Genomic DNA, 20,486 nt, shown 5'->3' with positions numbered 1-20,486 from the left:
TATAAAATTTTGCTGTGGATGTTTGGGCTTGTTGTTATAGTTATAAACTTGATCAAATAATCACTATAGATTTCAATTAGGCACTCTCGTTCAAGGACTAAATTATTTTTTTTTTCATTATGTGAAATAAGTTTTTATCAAAATTCAACATGATATCTTTGAAAATAAGCTCAGAACTCATAATATTTGTATTTTGGAGGGTGTTTTAAGACTCTAGACTCTAGAAGGAAGATGCCAGAATTAAATCTTTAGTGACTTCTTAGTTCAATTGTGTGAAAAATGTTTACAGGTAGATCCAATCATGTAAGAGTATTTTAAAAAAGAATACTATAACAACAAAACAAACAGCAAGGACAAAATATGATACTGACTTATAATTTTAATGTTTAAGAGGTTGTTTTACCCCAGTAGCCAGTAGCCCCAAGAAGGAAAGTGCCAAAATGAAATCTTTAGTGGCTACTTATCTCAATTATGATAATTTATTTGAATTAAAAAATCATCTTGTTATCTTTAAAAATAAGCTTAAGCCTTAAATTCTAGTGTTTAACCCCCAGTTGTTATATCCCACTAACCCCAAGAAAGAAAGTGACGAAGTGAAATCTTTAGTGACTACTTAGCTTAATTATATAAAAAAAGGTTTACATTAAAAAAAATTGGCTTGATATCTCTAAAATTAGGCTCAGACCTTAGATTTTAGTTTTTTGTGGGCTGTTTTAACCCAATAGCCCCTAGAAGGAAAGTGCTAAATTTCAATTTTAAAAGTTTTACTGGTAGATTTATTCATATAAGAGAATTTACAGAAAGAATCAGGTTAATAACTATAACAACAAGCCAAAAAACAAACAGGGCAAAAACTTTATACTGAATTTTATTTTGTATAAGTGTATGAACTCCCCCCCCCCCCTCCCTCCTACAAACTATACACATTTCAAAGACAATTTTTAATTAAGCTAAAATTAGAAGTACCCAAAATATACAATTTTAGCCATATAAAATAATTATTTAACTCCTAGGTGCTAAGTAATATAGTTTGAAAAAGGTTTGTGTAACAAGTATCAAACTTAAAATATAAGAAAAAACTGCATTTATAAAACTTGTGTATTCTTCAGAGGATAGCTCAAAAACTAATAATAGTACAAAAACGTTATATACCAATATAAAAAATAGAGGTTATGAGCTTTCCAATGGTATGTGTAGCATTTTTCTACCACTTCTAGTTGCTGAGCAATGACATGTTTAAAATGTGTTTACATTTTTTGCAGGCTTGCCTATGTGTATTTTAGGTTAAACAAGGATGACAACATCCATAAAAGCGAAGCACTGAAACGGTAGGACAAACGGACGTTAACACTTGAATAGTTTCAGAACTGAATAATCCTAATATAAATGTATAAGAGTCAAAGCAAAATTGTGAGTAAATTTGTTAAAAAACTGCTTGATTCAGGATAATGTTTATGGACATACTTACATTTTTAGGACTTGATTATAGAGTTGCTTCGCTTATTACATTATACTTTGTTGTCCCAGGAATCAATATACCAAAAATCAGATCAATCGGATGATTAAATCACATAAAAATTTGTTGTTAAAAAAGTAAAAAAATCATCATGTTTAAAATGGACGCACGGACATTTTGGTTGTGATTATAGAGTTGCTACGCTTTTTAAATCGTACCTAACTATTACAGGAATCACCATGCAAAATTTGAAATCGATAGGACAATTCTAACATGCCTAAATTAACGAAAAAAGCTATCCGTTACGGTTCAGCGGTTAGCGAGATCCTTCAGTACAAACAGACAAACAAACATATATCCTATCACTTTATTATTACCAAAATTTAGGATTCTACAAGGGAGGAAGAAGACATTGGACTTTTTATTACACTAGTCTTTAAAGATTTAAAATAAAGTTTTTTTATTCGTTGACTTTACAACTTTCAGGACTTCAATTTTGATTGGTTCATTAGGTTGAGTGTCCAAACGTTTCTACCACAAATTGTAATCTACAGAAGAGGTAATTCTGTTCATTATCTTTGGAGATTAATTTATCGTCTATAGTCTTATCACTTTACATTCCTGAATTTTAGCGAAAAAAAACACTATTTGCTGTTAAAGGATACAGTTTTTCATTGTGATTAAATTGTCTTCACTGGTAAAAACCCTTTGACCACTGTGTATAGCCTCCAAAAAAAGTTAAAGGATACATTATTTGCTTTAATTAAATAAAATTTGATTGTCTTGGCCTCTCAAATTTATGGCCAGCGCTGAAGAGCCGGATGTTATAAATAGTTTTTTTTTGAAAATAAAGAAAACTAAAAAAGGCTTTCTCATCCTTTTATAAAGGTAACAGGATATGTGTTTGCCTGTGTGCACCCAAGTTGCCTCTAGGGGCAAAACTGATAATCTATAATACAAAGTAGCTTGATGTCTGTCCGTCTGTCTGTATATCTGAAGCTTAAGATCTCAGTAACCACTGAACCGATTGGATTCTACTCTTAAGGGTATATACCTACTGGTCCTGTGGTGGTTTTAAGCTAATTTCTTGAGGGGTGAAACACCCCCAACCCCCAAAAAACAAAAAATCCTCCAATCACTTTTTTTAGGTAAGCTGTAGAGCTAGGCGTCCGCCTATAGCAGTGCCTTTTTATTTAAAACAAATCTGCACTAGGCATCAGCCTGTAGCAGAGCCTATTTTTTTAAAAACAAATTCTATATAGCAGGGTTGACTTTCCCTTACCTCATAGGGCGAAGCCCCTAGAGGCTAGAGGTGAAGCCGCTAGTATCAAATAAATGGCTAAATATTTGAAGAACAACTATATTTCCAAGTCAGTTTTGGTTTCTTGAACCCTGACGCTCAAGAATGCCAAAAATATGACTGAAGTAAAAGCTCTGGCTCCACATCGCTGCACATGGGCCTCATGTACAAGTGTTTACAGAAATGCAGGGATCTCAAGGGATAAGATCATGATCCCAAATTTTCCCCAATGATAGCCAGCAAAATTACCCCTTCTAAGGATAACATTTATTGGTTGTAAAGTTTGGATACAGTCCAATGTCCCCTCCCTGCACGCAAAAATGGTACCACTTTCAAACATGGCACCACTTTCAAATTAACATGGTCATTAATGCATTATTTGATTTAGTACTTAATCCCCGCTGAAAAATAAAATTATTTTCTGGAAAATTCTAGAAATATTAGCCGAACCATTAAGTATTTATTATGTTTCATTTTACAAAAAACTAGCGGCTTCGCCCCTAGCCTCTAGGGGCTTTGCCCCGAGCAGGGATAAGGGATAGGAAACCTGGCCATAAATTAGGTCTCGGCCTGGTTTTGAAAGGGATCATGCAACTTTTACCATTTGCCTAATTTAATGACCTTACTGGCGGACGGCTCATATTGGCTACCGCTCTAAACCAATAGTGTTCTGTGATTTGGCCCAAATCACAGATGGCGGAAATTTTAGAAGCAGACAATTCTTGAAAAAATAATGATTTCGTCTGCTACGAAAAAATAAATATAAATGGTGTTAGATCACATTAGTTTAATTATTAAATCTGCTTAGAGTTAAACATTAAAAAAGGGCCACATAGAAAAAACAAAAATAACGGGATTATTTTTTTGGAAAGAAGGTAGCTACGAATTTATATTTGGTAGTTTATAAATTAGATGTTGTATTTTGAATTTTAAAAATTTAGTACGGAACTGATACAACACCTTCACCCTAATTTTTGTACAATACAACACAGTACAGTTATATCATTACATTATATCCAGTATAGTATCCAAAGAACTTGATAGAATGTTACCCAAGTGCATATTTATTTATTTATTTTGAATTTTAATTAGCAATGAAATTTTCAAATAAAATTTTTACTCATTAATAAAAATGCAAATAATACAAACTAAAATCTGTCTGAGAGAAACCCAACGATAGCTTTCTGACAGTTCAAATTACCAAAGTAAAAGATAAAAAATTTTGGGAGAGAAAAAACTTCATTTTAACAAAAGCCATTAATATATAGGTTTATAAAAAGTTATGTTTTTTACTTTAAACTAGCTACCTGAATTTGATTCTATACTTTATCTACACACACACACACAGCTTTTTCATTAGCATTTTATACGAACCACTGCGCTATCCCAAAACTGGTTTATTAGGCTAGAAATAGGCCTGGGCTTGAAATAGGCCTTAATAATATTTTCCTACGTTTCCCATCCCTTATCCCTGGCCCCGAGAGATGATAAAAAAAGTTAAGGTGAAATTAGTAAAAAAAAAAAAATAATAAGGACCAAGAAAATCTTCTGCCCAAAAAAAAAATAAGGACCAAGGAAATCTTCTACAAAAAAAGGACCAAGGATATCTTCTACAAAAAAAATAGCCTAAAACCACCACAGGACCAGAAGGTATATTCCCTGAAGAGTAGAATCCGATCGGTTCAGTGGTTACCGAGATGTTAAGCTTCAGACGGACGGGCGGACAGACATCATTCTACTTTGTATTATAGATGGACACCCTGGTACCACCTAAATTTAAAAAAATTGGTTTTGGGATTCAACTAACCTCTTCTCAAGATCCCCTAGAGGCCTCTAGGGGCGTAGCCGCTAGTTTAATATAAAAAAAATACATGACTGAAGCTTTTAATTAGTAGAATATTAAATTTTGGTTTTATACGTACTAAGTAAAAACTAGGAATAACTGACTGGTAATTCCAGGGATCTAAAGGGATAAGAGAATGACCGATAAATTAATGTACATCATCAATGGTGATACACAAAATTACCCTTATGTAGATTACATTTATTGGTTGAAACATTTAGACATTTAACTTAATGAATCAACCAATCAAAAAGTTGTTAAGCAAACGAATAAAAAAAAAATATTATAAAACTTTTGAGACTAGAGTAATAAACAGTTCTATGTTCCCTCCCTCCCTGGTAGGACTGAATGCATGATTAATATTTTGTATTTTTCAATTGTTTAGTTGTTCTCTGTCTTTCTTGCAATATGATACTTTTTAAATGCATACTTTTTCCTTGATTATTCAAAAGGCGAAACAATCATTCTCACATAAACGACCCCTTAAATAGTGGATGTAAATATTTTTTTTTCTCCCCGAGGTAGTCAATTATTTCCCCGGTATTATTTATTTCCCCAGTATCATTTATTTCCCTGGTATCATTTTTTTCTCTGCTATCATTTTTATCCCCAAGGTAGTCATTTTTTTCCCCCGAGCATGGCAACCGGCGAACAGAATATTAGTTCTGCACCACAAGCCTCGCACGTCTGAAGTTTCCATGTCTATACAGTCATATTTATATGAAAATCTGAGAAAATATTTTTAGAATATTCTTGAATAATTTTTTGAAGATTTAAAATTTTTTTTTGGATGTTTTTAGAATTTTTATAAATTACTAAAAGAAAGCATAATTACCTCGGGGAAAAAAATGACTACTTCAGAGAAATAAATCAAAATGAAACCACATTTTAGCATAAAAATGAGTTTTTGTTTAAATGAGAATGATATTCCAATCCAGTTTTTTGTTTAGGAATGATAGGACTACCCTATTGTTAACAGAATGTTGAAATAGCCATTTAAAACATGCTGATCTTAAAAAAAAACTCTTTGACAACAATTTTTTGTATTACTAGCCTCTAGGGGCTTTGCCCCAAGAGGTAATTAAAAAAAATTGGAGATGCCACCACTTATTTTAAACATATTTAAAAAAAACATTTTGGTGCTGCGAACCATAATTTTATGGGTTATCCATAACACTTTGTATCCAATCTTCTAATAATTTTATTTTTTTGGGAGTGGGGTGTCCCACCCTCCAAGAAAATAGATAAAAACAACCACAGGACCAGTAGGTATATTCCCTGAAGAGTAAAGCCAATTCGGTTCAGTAGTTACCAAGATCTTAAGCTTCAGACGGACAGACAGACATCGTTCTACTTAATATTATTGATATAATTATAATTTTCATCTGATATTGCATTTGAAAAACAATGATTTCTGGGATATTTTAAATAATATTTTGAGTGAAGCAACTCCATAATTAAGTACTTATATTCATACTTATACATAAATATATTCTATGTATCACCGTATAACTCTAAAAGTATAAATGTTTGATTGTCTAAATGTCCCACCATCTTATTATCTTCGCTTTTACAGATGTGTTCATCCATGTTAAAATATGCTATAATTAGTACCCAGCTTTTCAAAAAGCCGCATAGAGGATGGCTGAACAACACATTCATACGTCACATTATGAGAAATGCGTCGGTTTATAAGAAAATGTAACGCTATCGCCTTATTAAAACGTCGAGAATTTGATAAAATTGTTACTTGTTACACCCTTCCATTTCTTTCATAAAAATTACAACACACACGACGCACAGAAACGTTGATAAATTTTAAAAAATGTAGCTAATTTGTTTGTGTAGTTTAATTTTAAAAAATAACAACTTCTACGTCGTATATGAACGTTGTTAAATTGAAATAAATGTGACTTTATGAAATGATGCAATATTATTTAAATAGGGATGGTAATTTGCGTCTATAAAAAATATAAATATCACCCCTTTTTACATCGATTACATCAATGGATAAATGTAGGTTCTGGGAAGAGTTCAGAAAAAAATCTGCCTTAATTGTAAATATTTTTTTTCTAAAAAACTAAAAGTTTGTTACATAAAAATGAAAAAATAAGAAATCTATTACTTTAATTTTTGAAATTAAATTTTTCAATTAAATGAAAAGACAAAATAAATTTCTGAACTATGCCAAACAGATGATCTCATGTAAATATTATGATAGCTACCCAGCTGAGGGTGGGGAAGGGAGGGAAACTTAGGCAGAAAAAAAGGGGTTGGGGAATGGGGGAAGTCTATATATACAATTTAGTTAACAACTTTTTTTCACACGTTTTTTGTTTTTATAATTTTCATGCAGATAAAAAACTTTTTAACGTTTATAATTCTTGATGTATTCCTGATTAAAAGTAACAAAATGTAACAAAAGTTTTCATTGAATAGATACATGGTCAATTCAGCAAAAATAACAAACTATAAATTTAAAGTTTGATACCCTTTTCATAAATCTACAGTGTATGTATATTCAAATGTCAAAAATAAGGTGGGGGTTCGAATGAGAGGGGATGACTTTACCCCCTGGTTTAAAGGACACAGGGGAAGGGAGACTCTCACTATAGGCGGGGGCTTAGAGGTAGGCATACACTCTCTATATAGCTACTAGCTAGCTTGGGTGGGTTAGTTTAGTTTATCAGCGACCATTCAAGTAGTAACATATCAAAGATCCAAAGTTTGTATTGTAGCCCCAAGCGGAAAAATAAACAAATAATAACAGTTTTCTATACAGCAGTGTCAAGTGAACAGAAAATAGTTTGTGTCGGGATATAAATATGAAAATAAAGAAATCTATCAAGAAACGGGATTAAAGAACTTCGTTCAAAATTGCGATGGGGGGAAGGTAAATGGATTTAAAAACATTTATCTTTCATTTGTTGCTATATTTTGAAAGGAGAATCTAATCGTCATATCTTAAATATAAGTTTTATAATTTTTAAAGGTAAGAATATTATTAAAAGCGAAGCTTTTCTATAATTAAGGTCGGTTGGTCCATCCGTCCGAGATAGATAGCTTTTATTCGTTAATTTAGGCAAGTTAGAATTGTCCTATTGATTTCAAACTTTGCATGATGATTTTTGTAGTAGTTGGGTACGATTTGGAAAGCGTAGCAACTCTCTAATCATTACCAGAATGTCCGTATGTCCATTTTAAACATGTTGATTTTTCTACTTTTTTAACAACAAATTTTCAAGTGTTCTAATTATCCGTTTGATCTATAATCTTTGTTTTATATAATCCTTGTTTTATATCAATAATTTGATTATTGAGAGAAAGATGACTATTTTTTACTGTGTACATGTGAAAACAACAATGGAGACTTTAGTGAATTTTAATTTGTTGATATATTAAGTTTAGATTAAGATTTTCTCGGCCCCTTTAATAGGGACAGATTGCGTGTTTTTATTTATTGATATGAGAATTTCAAATGAATTTTGATTAAATTAATCCAATTTTATTTAATTTAAATCAATTTCTAATTCTTATAATTAATGCCAATTATTAAATTAAAAGTTATTATTTATTTCATTCAATATAATAATTGTTTAATTTGAAATGTAATATTTTATTAATATAACACCAACCAATTTTATAAAAAAAAATGACTTACTCATACGATGCATACGGCGTAATTTTATTTTTTTATATTAAATAAAACCCTACGCTTTTTTTATTATTCCATCGCAAAACTGGTCCAAATTGCGATGCATTTAAAAACACGTACGTCGTATGAGCATATCGAGAAAAATAATAAAAAAGCATCGTATAAGCTCAAATGCGTGTACATGCGCCGTTTTTTTACATCGAGGAAAATAATGGTATTGCGTCGTATGCATGCGGCGTTCCTTTAGTTTTCATGCGGATTTTTGAACAGCTGGGTACAATGTATGAGAGAAACGGTTTTCTTCAGTAATTACAATGACAACAATTAATTTGAAGATTTTCTTGGTTTTATTAACCATCATCTTCAAGATTATTCAACCATCCATAGCTTTAAGTAAATATATTATTTCTTATATATATAAAATAATGATTCCATATCTAAAATTTTTAATATCTATTATCAAATTCTAATAAATAATATAATGATGTGATCAAGTGTTAAAACATTTTTTGCAGGGAATGTTTTTAATCTATATTTAAAAAAAAACAATAAGCACTGCCAAAAAAAAAAAAATTACCCCGGGGTTAAAATTTGCTTTGGGGGGGGAGGGTAATTAGTAATTACCCCCCTCCCCTAAAATCTGTTGGCAGGGGTAAATTTTTTTCTCGTATTCATTCGAATCTGGTGGATTGGAACCGGTTCTCATCCATACGAAAAAACTATGTCTAGCATCGTATTATATCCAGTTTTCTACAAATTTAGAAATGTACAATCATAAGATTAAAACTAGTTTTTTAGCCAGTGCCTTCGGCACCACGGGGCTAAAAAAACTAGTTTTAATCTTATAATTCTACATTCTATATCCACGGAAAGCCGTTTATAATACGATACGATTATCCCCCCCAAAGTTTACCCCCTGGGTAAAATTTTTTAGGGGGGTTAATTTACTAATGTAAAAATGTACCTTTCTAATTATGAAATATTTAGTAGTAAAAATGCGCGCAAAAATTTTTTTTTGTTAGAGATTATTTTTTTTTTTTTTTGGGGGGGGGGGAAATACCCCCTTCTAAATGGTTAAGGGTCACCCCAACGGTAGGGGTAAATTTTAAAGGGGAGGAGAGTGCAATGGAAAAAATTTTGGAGGGGTAATCACCACTTTACTCCCCCCCCCCCCCTTGGACGTCCTTGAGCACAGCAATTTATATTTTTAGCATCACGAGGATGTTTGAGAAACAACAAAGTGTATGAGGAGCGGGTAATATTTAGTATTATGTCCGTCTGTCCATGCATCCATCCAAATGTTTTAGAAGAAACGTGATTTTCTCGGCTCCTTTTCAAGATAGACAACTCAAATTTTTAGGGTTTAAATAAATTTATATTCTTCATATTTTCAGCAAGTTTCATTGAGATTTGCTTTTTCATTGTGTTGCTAGATCGATTTCTAGATTTTCACATTATAAATTTGAAAGGTTTTTTGATTTATTTTAATTTAATGTTTTTAATAACATTGCCCAATAATTCGTTTTTTCTGGGTGTCTATACATAATTTCTAAACTTCGCTACTTATGGATGTTGTCATCCTTATTTTTCTTCTTATATTCAACTTAAAATTTCTTTTCTTGTTTAATTAACAATTATTTTAAATGTATATAGAATACAAGGATATTGTAAGAGATTTTCGGGTACACCAACAAACCTCCTAAAGCGACAAATGTCCTTATGTGACACATGTTTTAATGCGACAAATGTCCTAAACCTCATAATGCAACACAAATCCTTATGCAAAAATTATGAAATAAAAAATCTTCAAATTTATTTTTTGAATAAATTTACCTCTAGGCTAACTTTTAAAAACCTGTCCGAAAGTTTTACCAAAGTCTATGTTGGCCGTCAACCGGCATGTTATCGAACCTGATACATCCTTGCATTACAAAATTCAACCTTTATATTTTTTAAATTAAAAAAATATTTCCTTTAATTTAAAACATTTCAAAATCAAATTTGAAAGATTAAAGTTTTTAAAATCTTTTTGGAGGTTTTAGTCAAGAGATGTTGCATTGGTACATTTGTTCTTTAGGAAGTTTGTCACATTTGAACGTTTAGTCGCATTCGGACTTTTGTGGGTGTACCAATTTTCGCATTGATAAAAAGTCTCTTAAAGCTGGCTAATATGATGATTCCCCACCACTTATGACTTCACCTCCACACCTCATCCTCTCCCCTGACCCTGGAAAACGTATTGACTATATTTGCAACCAAATTGACTTGACTAAAATTCCCCTGTCAAAATATCCACGTGTTCTATATAAAATTTTTAGAATGATTATGTCTCTGCAATAAAAGACCAAGTCACAAATGACAATGGGTACCACATGCAATGTCTTGAAAACTGTAGAGGCACATTTGATGATGCCAAGTATGATCCACTTTTTAAAAATGGATATATTAGCATTGGAGGAACATTTGGGGTAAAAATTATTATATTATATATTATACTATATTATACTTTTTGTAGATAATAGCAATAATAATTTAAAACAAGATTGTTATTTTATCCTTAGTAAACAAATATTTACAAGTTTCTTTGAATATCTATGGATGTTTTTATAAAATTATTATGTACAAAAATCTTCCAAAATATTTGTAAAAACCCTTTAAATTCAATTTTATTTTAAACTTATACTAGTATCTTTATTTGTTAGCCTAGAGCATGTTATTGTGTGCCAAGCTCAGATAATCATCTATGGACAAGTGATCCTTGTGATTTCAGTGTAAGTCCCTTAATTTATTATCAATACTATTTTCCTTCCCTATTAAATATTGGGGATTTTAAGTAATGTAACAGCATATCCCTATATTTATCTGAGAGACATGAGATCATTTGTTTTTTACCAAATAATAATATTAGTCGAGACTGATATGGAAGCTTTAAAAAATCTAATTTGAAAACATCTCACAGCTTAAGTTAACGATAGGGATATAATTTCCTATTAAGTTAGTCCCTGACGTATCATTGGGAAAAAGTAGGTTTTTTTTTTTTCATGAACCCCTATTTCTATCAGGGAGTATAATCATAAAAATATCCTTATATAAAGAAAGAATATAGTGGTGGAACTTCTAAGATTATCTACTAGTCCTGATTTTAAAGGATGGAAATAAATATTTAAAGTCAGCAGATTATTAAATCAACTTTCCATTGCTTTGAAACCGATCATATTCAGGTGGATTATAAGCGGTTCTAAGAAATACTAAAAAATCATACAAACAATTTTCTAAGAATAATAAAATAAAAATTATAATTTTGTCAGCCTTGGCCGTCGGCTATTGGAGCAAACAATACTGGAATTAATATTATAATATTTCCGCGGAAAGCTGTCTATAATACAATGTGATAGATGATTATTTTATACCTTGTTAATTACTAGGACCATTATAAAATTGCTGATTTACAGCATTCCTCAAGCTGTGGGCAACTTTATTTTCAAAACATGCTTTTTCTACCTGGTAGATATAGGTAATTTGGTTTTAAAAATTTTGTATTGAAAATATTTTAAACTTTTTTACTAATTATCAATGCACTGATTATAAATTTTTTTTGTATAATTTAAAGTAGAAGTTTCACAACTAATATCTTGTTTATGAATCAAATAATCAATTATATTTTTGATTTTCATAAATCTAATCTTTACTATAATATCATAATTTGATTTTTAATTGTAGAGTACTTGTAAATGGAGCTGAAGTAAGGTGAGTAAGTTACATTGTAACTGACTTTGGTATTTGGGAAAAAGTAATAAGATGTCTATGAGTTTGTCTGTCTGTACCCAAGGATCATAGATTCTCATAGGTCCAGGTTTTTGGGAGGGTAAATGTCCTTAATACAATTCGCCCCTAGAAAATAATACCCTTCCCCCAAAATAATTTCTAATTTTTTAGTAAATTAAGTACCACTAGAGGCATCACGAGGCCACTAGTCTTTAATAACACAATTTTACATTCAATCAGTAATTTTCAGATATCCATAGATATATATTTAGTGTTGATATAAAAATATATATAAAGAAATAAAAACAAATTATTAAAGCTATTTAAAGTTTGTATTAATAATCAAGAAAAAAAATATTAATTTCAGAATAACCTGCAATTATGGAATGGATGATTTAATTGGAAATAGTCTGTCTTACAGGTTTAGTATTCAGTTACAATTGATTTGTGCCTTGGTGATTTTTTTTCTTGCTTATAAATTAATATTTTTTTTCATAATTTAGATTAGAAGCACAAATAATATAATTAGGATGTACAGATTTTCATTTTTGACTAAATCTGTTATCTGGAAATCAGCACAGTATTACTATAAAAAAACGCATGTGACATTTATCTTATGCCTTTATTTTATCACTCACACTTTTTTCTTTTGAATGTTGTCTGACATTGCATGAAAAGAAAATTTGTGTTTATTTTGTTTAATACATATAAAAATGATTATGTAGGGCAAACATAATAAAACCCCAGGTACCTTATTTGATAAAACAGATCAAAATAGAAATTAGAAATAAAGTTCTAGATAAAGAAGCAATATACAACCATCAGGTATTATTTTTTAATTTTTGATTCATAAATTTTTTCAATTAATAAAATTATAAATATTAAAATTGAGAACTTAGTTATTATTTGAGGAAAAAGTGAAAATATCAATATCAGAATTTGAAAAAGGTAATGTTTTCTAAAAAATTTTAATTATATAATAATTGATTATAGTGTAACAATATTATAATATTCTAGACAGTTAAGAGACTTTTGGATGTTTGTGAATAATAAATTGTTATGTAATGATTTTTATAAATATAAATGTTTTTGTAATTTTTTATATTTGTATAAAAATAACATTCCAATAATTCTATGAATTTTAAAAATTGGCTAAAATGAACAATGCTTTTTCTTTATAGAAATACCAGTGGCTTCGCCCCTAGCCTCTAGGGGCTTCGCCCAATGAATTAATGGGAAGTCAACCCTCCTAAATAGAAGTATTCAAAAAAGTTATTCTTTGTTTAATTACTCAGTGGTAAAATTAAACCCAGGTTGTGTACTGTATGCACAAAAATTTCAATTTGTAAAAATTAAACCCAGTTTGTTTGCATATACAATAATTAAAATTTGTAAAAAAATATCTAATTTTTTTTTTGGGAGGGGGATTCATAGGTGCTTCGCCCCATGGTGCAAAAATAAAAAAGATTTTAAATTTTGGAAGTGGGGATTTTTTATTTTTGGGGGGATTGGGGTGTCCCACACACAAGAAAATAGCTTAAAAAAAAGAGAGGTAATAATGTTTATAGATTACAATATGCCAACATAATACATATTTAACTTTCTTTATTCCTTTTATTTAGCAATCTTTTTTGTTACTTTGTTATTTAAAAATTTTAACCATGGTAATTTATATTTCTTTTTTGGTCCAGAGGGACATTTTCTATTTTCCATGGAATTGTTCAAAACTTTTAAAAAACAAATTTGGGATCAAGTCAAGCAGAGTGAGCCAGACACAAAAGTGTGCCAATATTTTGTCAAGTAAAGCAGAGTATGCAAATATTCCCCCTAGAAAAGCATTGTATGCCAATATTTCATCAAGTAAAGCAGAGTATGTCAATATTTTATCAAGTAAGGCAGAGTATGCCAAAGCTTTATCAAACGAAGGGGAATGACATAAAAAATGAATATAAAATTTTTTCCGATTTTTTTTCATCTAAATCAACCTACAAATTCACCGCTTAATGTATGCAAAAATATAAACTAGCAGCTGCGTCTCTAGCATTTAGGAGATCTCTATTCCAAGTGGTAGAAAAGGTACGAAAAATAGCATAAAACTATTAAAATTTTAAATATAGGATCTCAATAATCGCTGGACATTATTTGGATGGCTCAAATTCCTTTACTTTAAGTTTTCAACAGTTGCTATTTTAATTGGATTCAAACAAGGACATTCATTGCACAAAAGATCGGGGCTTCCTATATAATGAACTCTTAAATCGTGTGGCCTTACTACATAAAATCGTCTAAAATTGAAGATGTCAAAAATCACAGGAGCCATGTTAGTAATTTTTACCATTTTAAATGCGTTGTCAAAAGTCAAAATAACAATTTATATGTAGATACTTGGGTGATTGAAGACCACAGCTACTATTAATCAAAATTTAATGCCTTAAAATAAAATAGTGCAAATAATTCATGAACAGAACAAGGATGACAACATCCATAAAATCGAAGCTCTAAAAGGGTAGGACAAAAGAACATTAACACTTGTAGAGTGTCAGAACTAAATAGTGAATAATCAGAATATACTATACATGTGTGAAAATCGAAACAAATTGTAGGTAAATTTGTTGAAAAACAGCTCAATTACAGGAAATTGTTTAAGGATATAATTACATTTTTAGGACTTAATTATAAAGATGCTTCACTTATAACTCTATACTTTGTTGTTATAGGAATCCAAAAAATCAGATTAAACCACAAATATACAGTGTCCATTTTTCATAAAATAAAATAAAATAAATACTTAATGTTTTGGCCAATTATTTAAAAAAATTTCCAGAAATTAGTTACATTTTGCAGTGGTGATAAAGTTCTACGTGGTCATTCAAGAGAAATGATTTTTTTTTTTAAATCTTAGTTATGCACAAGAAAAAAGCTTATGTAGAATGCTTTATATATTTGGATAACCTATTTTGGGCCATTTATGTTTTAAATATTTAAAAATGATTATTTCAACAAATTATGCCCTAAAAACCAATTTTCCAAAGGCTATATTTTTGAAGATTTTTGGATTTAAAGGTTGTGCAAAAAATATGCACATTTTTAAAATCCAAATTGCGCAGCTTGTGTTAGAAGTAGAAAATTTTTATGCATAGAGTTAGAATTGCCATAAGCTCTAGTTTTTGAAATATAAGTACCATTTTTGTGCTATTTGTTGTTTAGGAGCTACGTTGAAAAATGTGAGAAAAAGTTGAAATGTTTTAAGTAATTTGAACATTTTACCGCGTAGCTCCTATACTATACATAGCACAGGAATGTTTTTATATATGAAAAACTAGAGCTTTTGACGATTCTAACGGTATGCATAACATTTTTCTGCAACACAAGCTTCGCAATTTGAATTTTAAAAATGTGCAAATTTTTTGCACAACCTTTAAATCCATAAATCTTCCAAAATAAGGCCTTTGGAAAAACAGGTTTTAAGGCATAATTTTTGACATAATCATTTTAAATATTTGAAACAATAATGCCCCAGAACAGGTTTTCCAAATACAAACGATTCTAACGGTATGCATAACATTTTTCTGCAACACAAGCTTCGCAATTTGAATTTTGAAAATGTGCAAATTTTTTGCACAACCTTTAAATCCATAAATCTTCCAAAATAAGGCCTTTGGAAAAACAGGTTTTAAGGCATAATTTTTGACATAATCATTTTAAATATTTGAAACAATAATGCCCCAGAACAGGTTTTCCAAATACAAACTGCAAACCAAAAAAATAGGCATATATGAATTTTCAGAATAGCAGCTTTATTATTCATTTAGGATGGTTTTACTGTAAATATGAAATGTAGAAGTATCTTTTGGTTACAAGTTTCCACTGTTATTTTTTTAATAATCAGCACCAATGAAGCACAAGATCTCGAAAACAGCATTTTGGGGAAAAACTGGTGAACCAAAAAGATATGCAAATCCAAAACAAAGCAGTGGAAAAGCTATGTTTTTGCACTTTTCTCCCCTTTTAAAGATTGATTCTGATAAATTAACAATTTTTAAAGGAATTAATGCATTAATTATTATAAGCATAAGGTAGAAATTAATGATTTTTCTAAATAAGAAATATTTAAAAAAAAGAAATTCCACCCCTATCACTTTAGAGGACAGCTGCTGACATCCAGTCTTATGGATGAAGCTAAATACATGTTAAAGACAAAAATTACCCTCAAAAGTATAAAAAAATGTTTTTTGATGTGCTAAACATCCATTTTAAAATCTTGATTTTGAATATGGTGGCCTTTAAGATGCTCCTACTGGTGGTGATGGTGAGCCAAATGCTATCAAAGTGCATGCCCATGATGACAACTCATATATTGAACTATGGTCCAATTTTTGTATTCATAGCTGCCTCCAGCCAAGCAGTATTAAAAAAGAATGTAATTGCAATTTTCATTACTCCAATTCATAAGGTAATCACTGTAGCTTTTAGATGGTTTGATTTTCTTTTATATTTGCATATTTTTTTGGTTCACCCCCAAATGCTGTTTTTGAGATCTTGTGCTCCATTATTGCTGTTTAATAAAAATCAACAGCGGAAACTTATATCCAAAAGATACATCTACATCTTATATTTACAGTAAAATCATCCTAAATGAATAATAAAGCTGCTATTCTGAAAATTCAGATTTGCCTATTTTTTTGGTTCGCAGTTTATAAAGCATTATACATAATTGTTTTTTTTTTCTATGTATAATTAAATTAAAATAAAAATCATTTCTCTTGAATGACCCTGTATATCAAATAATGCATTTATGACCATATTAATTTGAAAGTGGTGCCATTTTTGCGTGCAGGGAGGGGACATTAGACTGCAAATTACGCGGATACCCAAAGTTTAAGACCATGTTTTCATATTTGTTGACTCAAAAGTTTGAGTAATTTTGTTGCATTTTGATTGGTTTTTTTTCAATCATTACAACAAATTTTTTTTATCTATATATTTAGTAATTTTGTTTGTTCAATCTATTTTCAATTGTTTTATCCCTTAAAATCCCTGGAGTTGCATTTCTGTAAACACTTGTACATGTGCAGCGATGTAGAGCCAGAGCTTTTTCTTCAGTCATATTTTTGGTATCTTCGGGCATCACCAAAACTGACTAGAGGATTATTAAAGGGGGGGGGGGGGAGTTGGTGTCTTAAGGGCGATTTTTTTGTTATAAACCTTCCCAGGAATCTTCACTTGGTTTATCGGTTACAGAGATCCCCGGTACACACAGACAATCAAATATCTTTTATAAAAGGATGAGAAAGCCTTTGTAAATTTTCTTTATTTTCAATAGAATATTTATAACAGGTGGATCTTCAGCACTGGCCATAAATTTGAGACGTCAAGGCAATCAAATTATATTTAAAGCAATAAATCACATGTTCTTTTGGATGTCATCGTCAACGATAGGAAATTTGTGTGCAAATAACGCCGTTTTTGAAAATAGTCCTAGACATTTATATGTGGCAACCTTATTGTTTATTTCAAATGCATGTTTGGTTAGGTTTTATTGAAAAATGTTCATGATATCACCTTTTGATAGAAGCTCTACATTGCTACAAAGTGTCAAAAAAAATGAGCCGTGTGACGTTAATAGATCCATTTCTTTTTAAGGGGTTTCCTTTCCAACTTCTCCTCTCATCCATAGACGTCCAAGGGGGGAGGGGGGGTATTGGGTCGATTACCCCCCCCCCCCAAACGATTTTGGGGGTACCGTAGGCACCCCCAAAAATTTTTTCATTTTACCTCCCCCCCCCCCCATTCAAAATTTACCCCTACCCTGGGGGTGCCATTTTACCCCCCAAAATACGAATTACCCCCCCCCTTAAAATTTTTTACCCCCCCCCAAAAAAAAAGCTTGGACGTCTAAGCTCTCATCCCTCATTTTTATGACGTCACACGGCACATATTTAAGACATTTAGCATACCTATCAAAGACCTGAGGTAAAAACGTAGCTTATTATTGCAAATTGCATATTTGTGCCCTTGCAAGTGTTGCAAAAATCATGTACCCATAGATGATTAAAGACATCACCATGTGCCAACCAATCACGTAAAATCCATTAATTTTTAGTTAAAAAGATGAAATAACAAGGACAATTTTAACTTATTCTAACTCATTAGCATAAATATGTAAGTTTAAAACCAAACAGTAAAATATAATACAGTAAATATAATCTTCACAATGCTGATAAAGTCCATCTTAAACAAAATATACTTGAGATGTTGCATATTTTCCCTGATTCTATCTTTTTAACTACAGTAGGACACTTGCAATGCCTATGCCATGGTTAGGGCTTAATGTAAAAATTCCGGTAAATGATACTGAATGCCACAATGATATCAATTTAATCGTTTTGAAACGATAATGTTCAGCTTAAAAGATTCCTTTACACCTTTTTATGTAAGTTATGTAAATAATATTTTTATTAGAAAAAAATGAGAAAAAAGTCATAAGATATTGTTGGAATTATGGAATTTTTTTGATTTAGCAGCCGAAGTAAGGAGAGAATAGTGGCATTCTGGAATATTGTTGTAGTAGTAGAAAATAGTTCCTAAATAAGTACAAATTATTTCCTAAACTCAAGATTAAATAATAAACAAAGTAAAGGCATTAGAACATATTAAGATTTAATTTAATTTTAGATGTATGTTTTTAATTATATAGTAATTTTCTTACTGAAAACAGGGATAAGGGATAGGAAACTTGGCCATAAATTAGGTCCCGACCTAGTTTCTAAGGAGATATTGCAACTTTTACCATTTCATAATTAAATGACGTCATTGGTGGCGCTCTCAATCAGGGACAAGGGATATGAAACCTGACCATAAATTAGGTCCCGGCCTAGTTTTGAAAGGGATATTGCAACTTTTACCATTTCCTAATTAAATGACGTCACTGGTGGCCACTCCCAATAAGGATCGGATTGTTTTGTGCTAACCAATAGGCAATTGGCACTCCCAATATAAAACCGAGTCATCTGCACTTGAAGTAAAAATGTTAAGTTGTCTGCTTCTTAGAAATTATAGAAAAAAAGGTGTTTGATCTGATCACATTAGCTAAATTATCAAATCTGCCCAGAGTTTTTCATTCAAAAAGTACCATATAGAAAAAACAAAAATAGAGGTATTATTTTTTGGAAAGTGGGTAGCTATGAATTTTTATAAATGAAATGCTGTATTTTAAATTTTAAAATTTTTATGTGGAATTGATTGAAACACCTTAATATACTATTCTAAAGTTCGAAAACATTATTCTATTAACATGGAACAAGAAGATTTGATAGAATGTTAACCAAGTGCTTATTTACTTGTACTAAATTTATTTATTTATTTTGAATTTTAATAAGCAATGATAAAATACTATTTTCAAATAAAATTTTTACTCATTAATAAAAATGCAAACAACCATCCTAAAATCTGTCTGAGGCAAACCCAACGATAGCTTTCTAAAAAAATCAAATTACTAGAGTAAAAGATAAAAAGTTTTGGAAGACAAAAAAACATCAAATATGATTTTAACAAAAGCCATTAAAATAGTAGTTTATAAAAGTTCTATTTTCTTTAGGCTAGCTACCTGGATTTTATTCTATACTTTATCTTCTTAAAGCTTATTTAGCTATTTCATTAGAGTTGTTAACTAACTAATGCACCAACCCCTTTAGTTGTTTTAGGCCTAGGCTTTAAATAATATTTTCCTACGTTTCCCATCCCTTATCCCTGATTGCTTTCTAATAATACCTACTTTAGTTTGTCCTAAATGTGAATATTTTTACAATGTGTACTAGCAAGTTTAAAAGATGTACTATGTTCTTAATTTATAATTACTAGTTTAGTAGCTGCCTAGTACATTTTATTGATGTATTATGTTCTTGATTTAGAAATTACTAGTTTCCTAGTACATTTAAAAAAAAATATATTTTATGTTGACCTGAGCTCTTTTAAATTGCTTAGATAATTACAAAGTAAAAATTTAAGTAAAGCATGCATTTTATCAATCAATTTATTAACTAAGAAACTAAAATAAAAACTTTCAACATACATAATCATAATGTATTATTTGAAATTCTGTCTTCAGCGCAAATGTGAAAAAAAAATAATATCAGACATGTAAATGACGACATCTCTTGGAAACCAAACCAAATGTTTTTCTTCCTCAAGTCACCAAAGCTCTGCTACAGAGAAATGGTGATGCCGCCTCTAATTCCCAATTAGTTAATTTTTCTTTTAAAGTTTGAGGTGAAATAATCAAACCTAAGAGTATATTTTTTTAACTTGTTTACTTGTTTTTTTTTGTTGACCTAAAGCCCGAATTTTTAAAATTAAAAATGTAAATATTCTTATATTTTTTAAATAGATTGATTTCTAACTTTTACTTTTCAAATAAAATTTTTTATCTGTCCAGAGCTCACCTGGAGGCCTACAGCACCTGAACCCT

General features: G+C 30.3%; 1 protein-coding gene across 1 annotated transcript; it reads left to right on the top strand.

Moving 5' to 3' along the window:
• The first annotated feature begins 8,524 nt into the window (after positions 1 to 8,524).
• On the top strand, positions 8,525 to 12,544 carry LOC145332491 (uncharacterized). Its single transcript, XM_080177493.1, has 7 exons — positions 8,525 to 8,647; positions 9,466 to 9,509; positions 10,573 to 10,722; positions 10,957 to 11,025; positions 11,680 to 11,768; positions 11,975 to 12,001; positions 12,523 to 12,544. Exons 1-7 carry the CDS (start codon positions 8,569 to 8,571, stop codon positions 12,542 to 12,544), a joined length of 480 nt encoding a protein of 159 aa, XP_080033619.1. The 5' UTR covers positions 8,525 to 8,568.
• The last annotated feature ends 7,942 nt before the right edge of the window (positions 12,545 to 20,486 follow it).

The sequence above is a fragment of the Acartia tonsa genome, chromosome 11 (genome assembly GCF_053477335.1).
Source record: "Acartia tonsa isolate MP-2025a chromosome 11, ASM5347733v1, whole genome shotgun sequence".
In the NCBI taxonomy this organism is placed as follows: Eukaryota; Metazoa; Arthropoda; class Copepoda; order Calanoida; family Acartiidae; genus Acartia; species Acartia tonsa.
The sequence above is the reverse complement of the archived record's forward strand: the minus strand, read 5'-3'. Positions and strand labels throughout refer to the sequence as shown.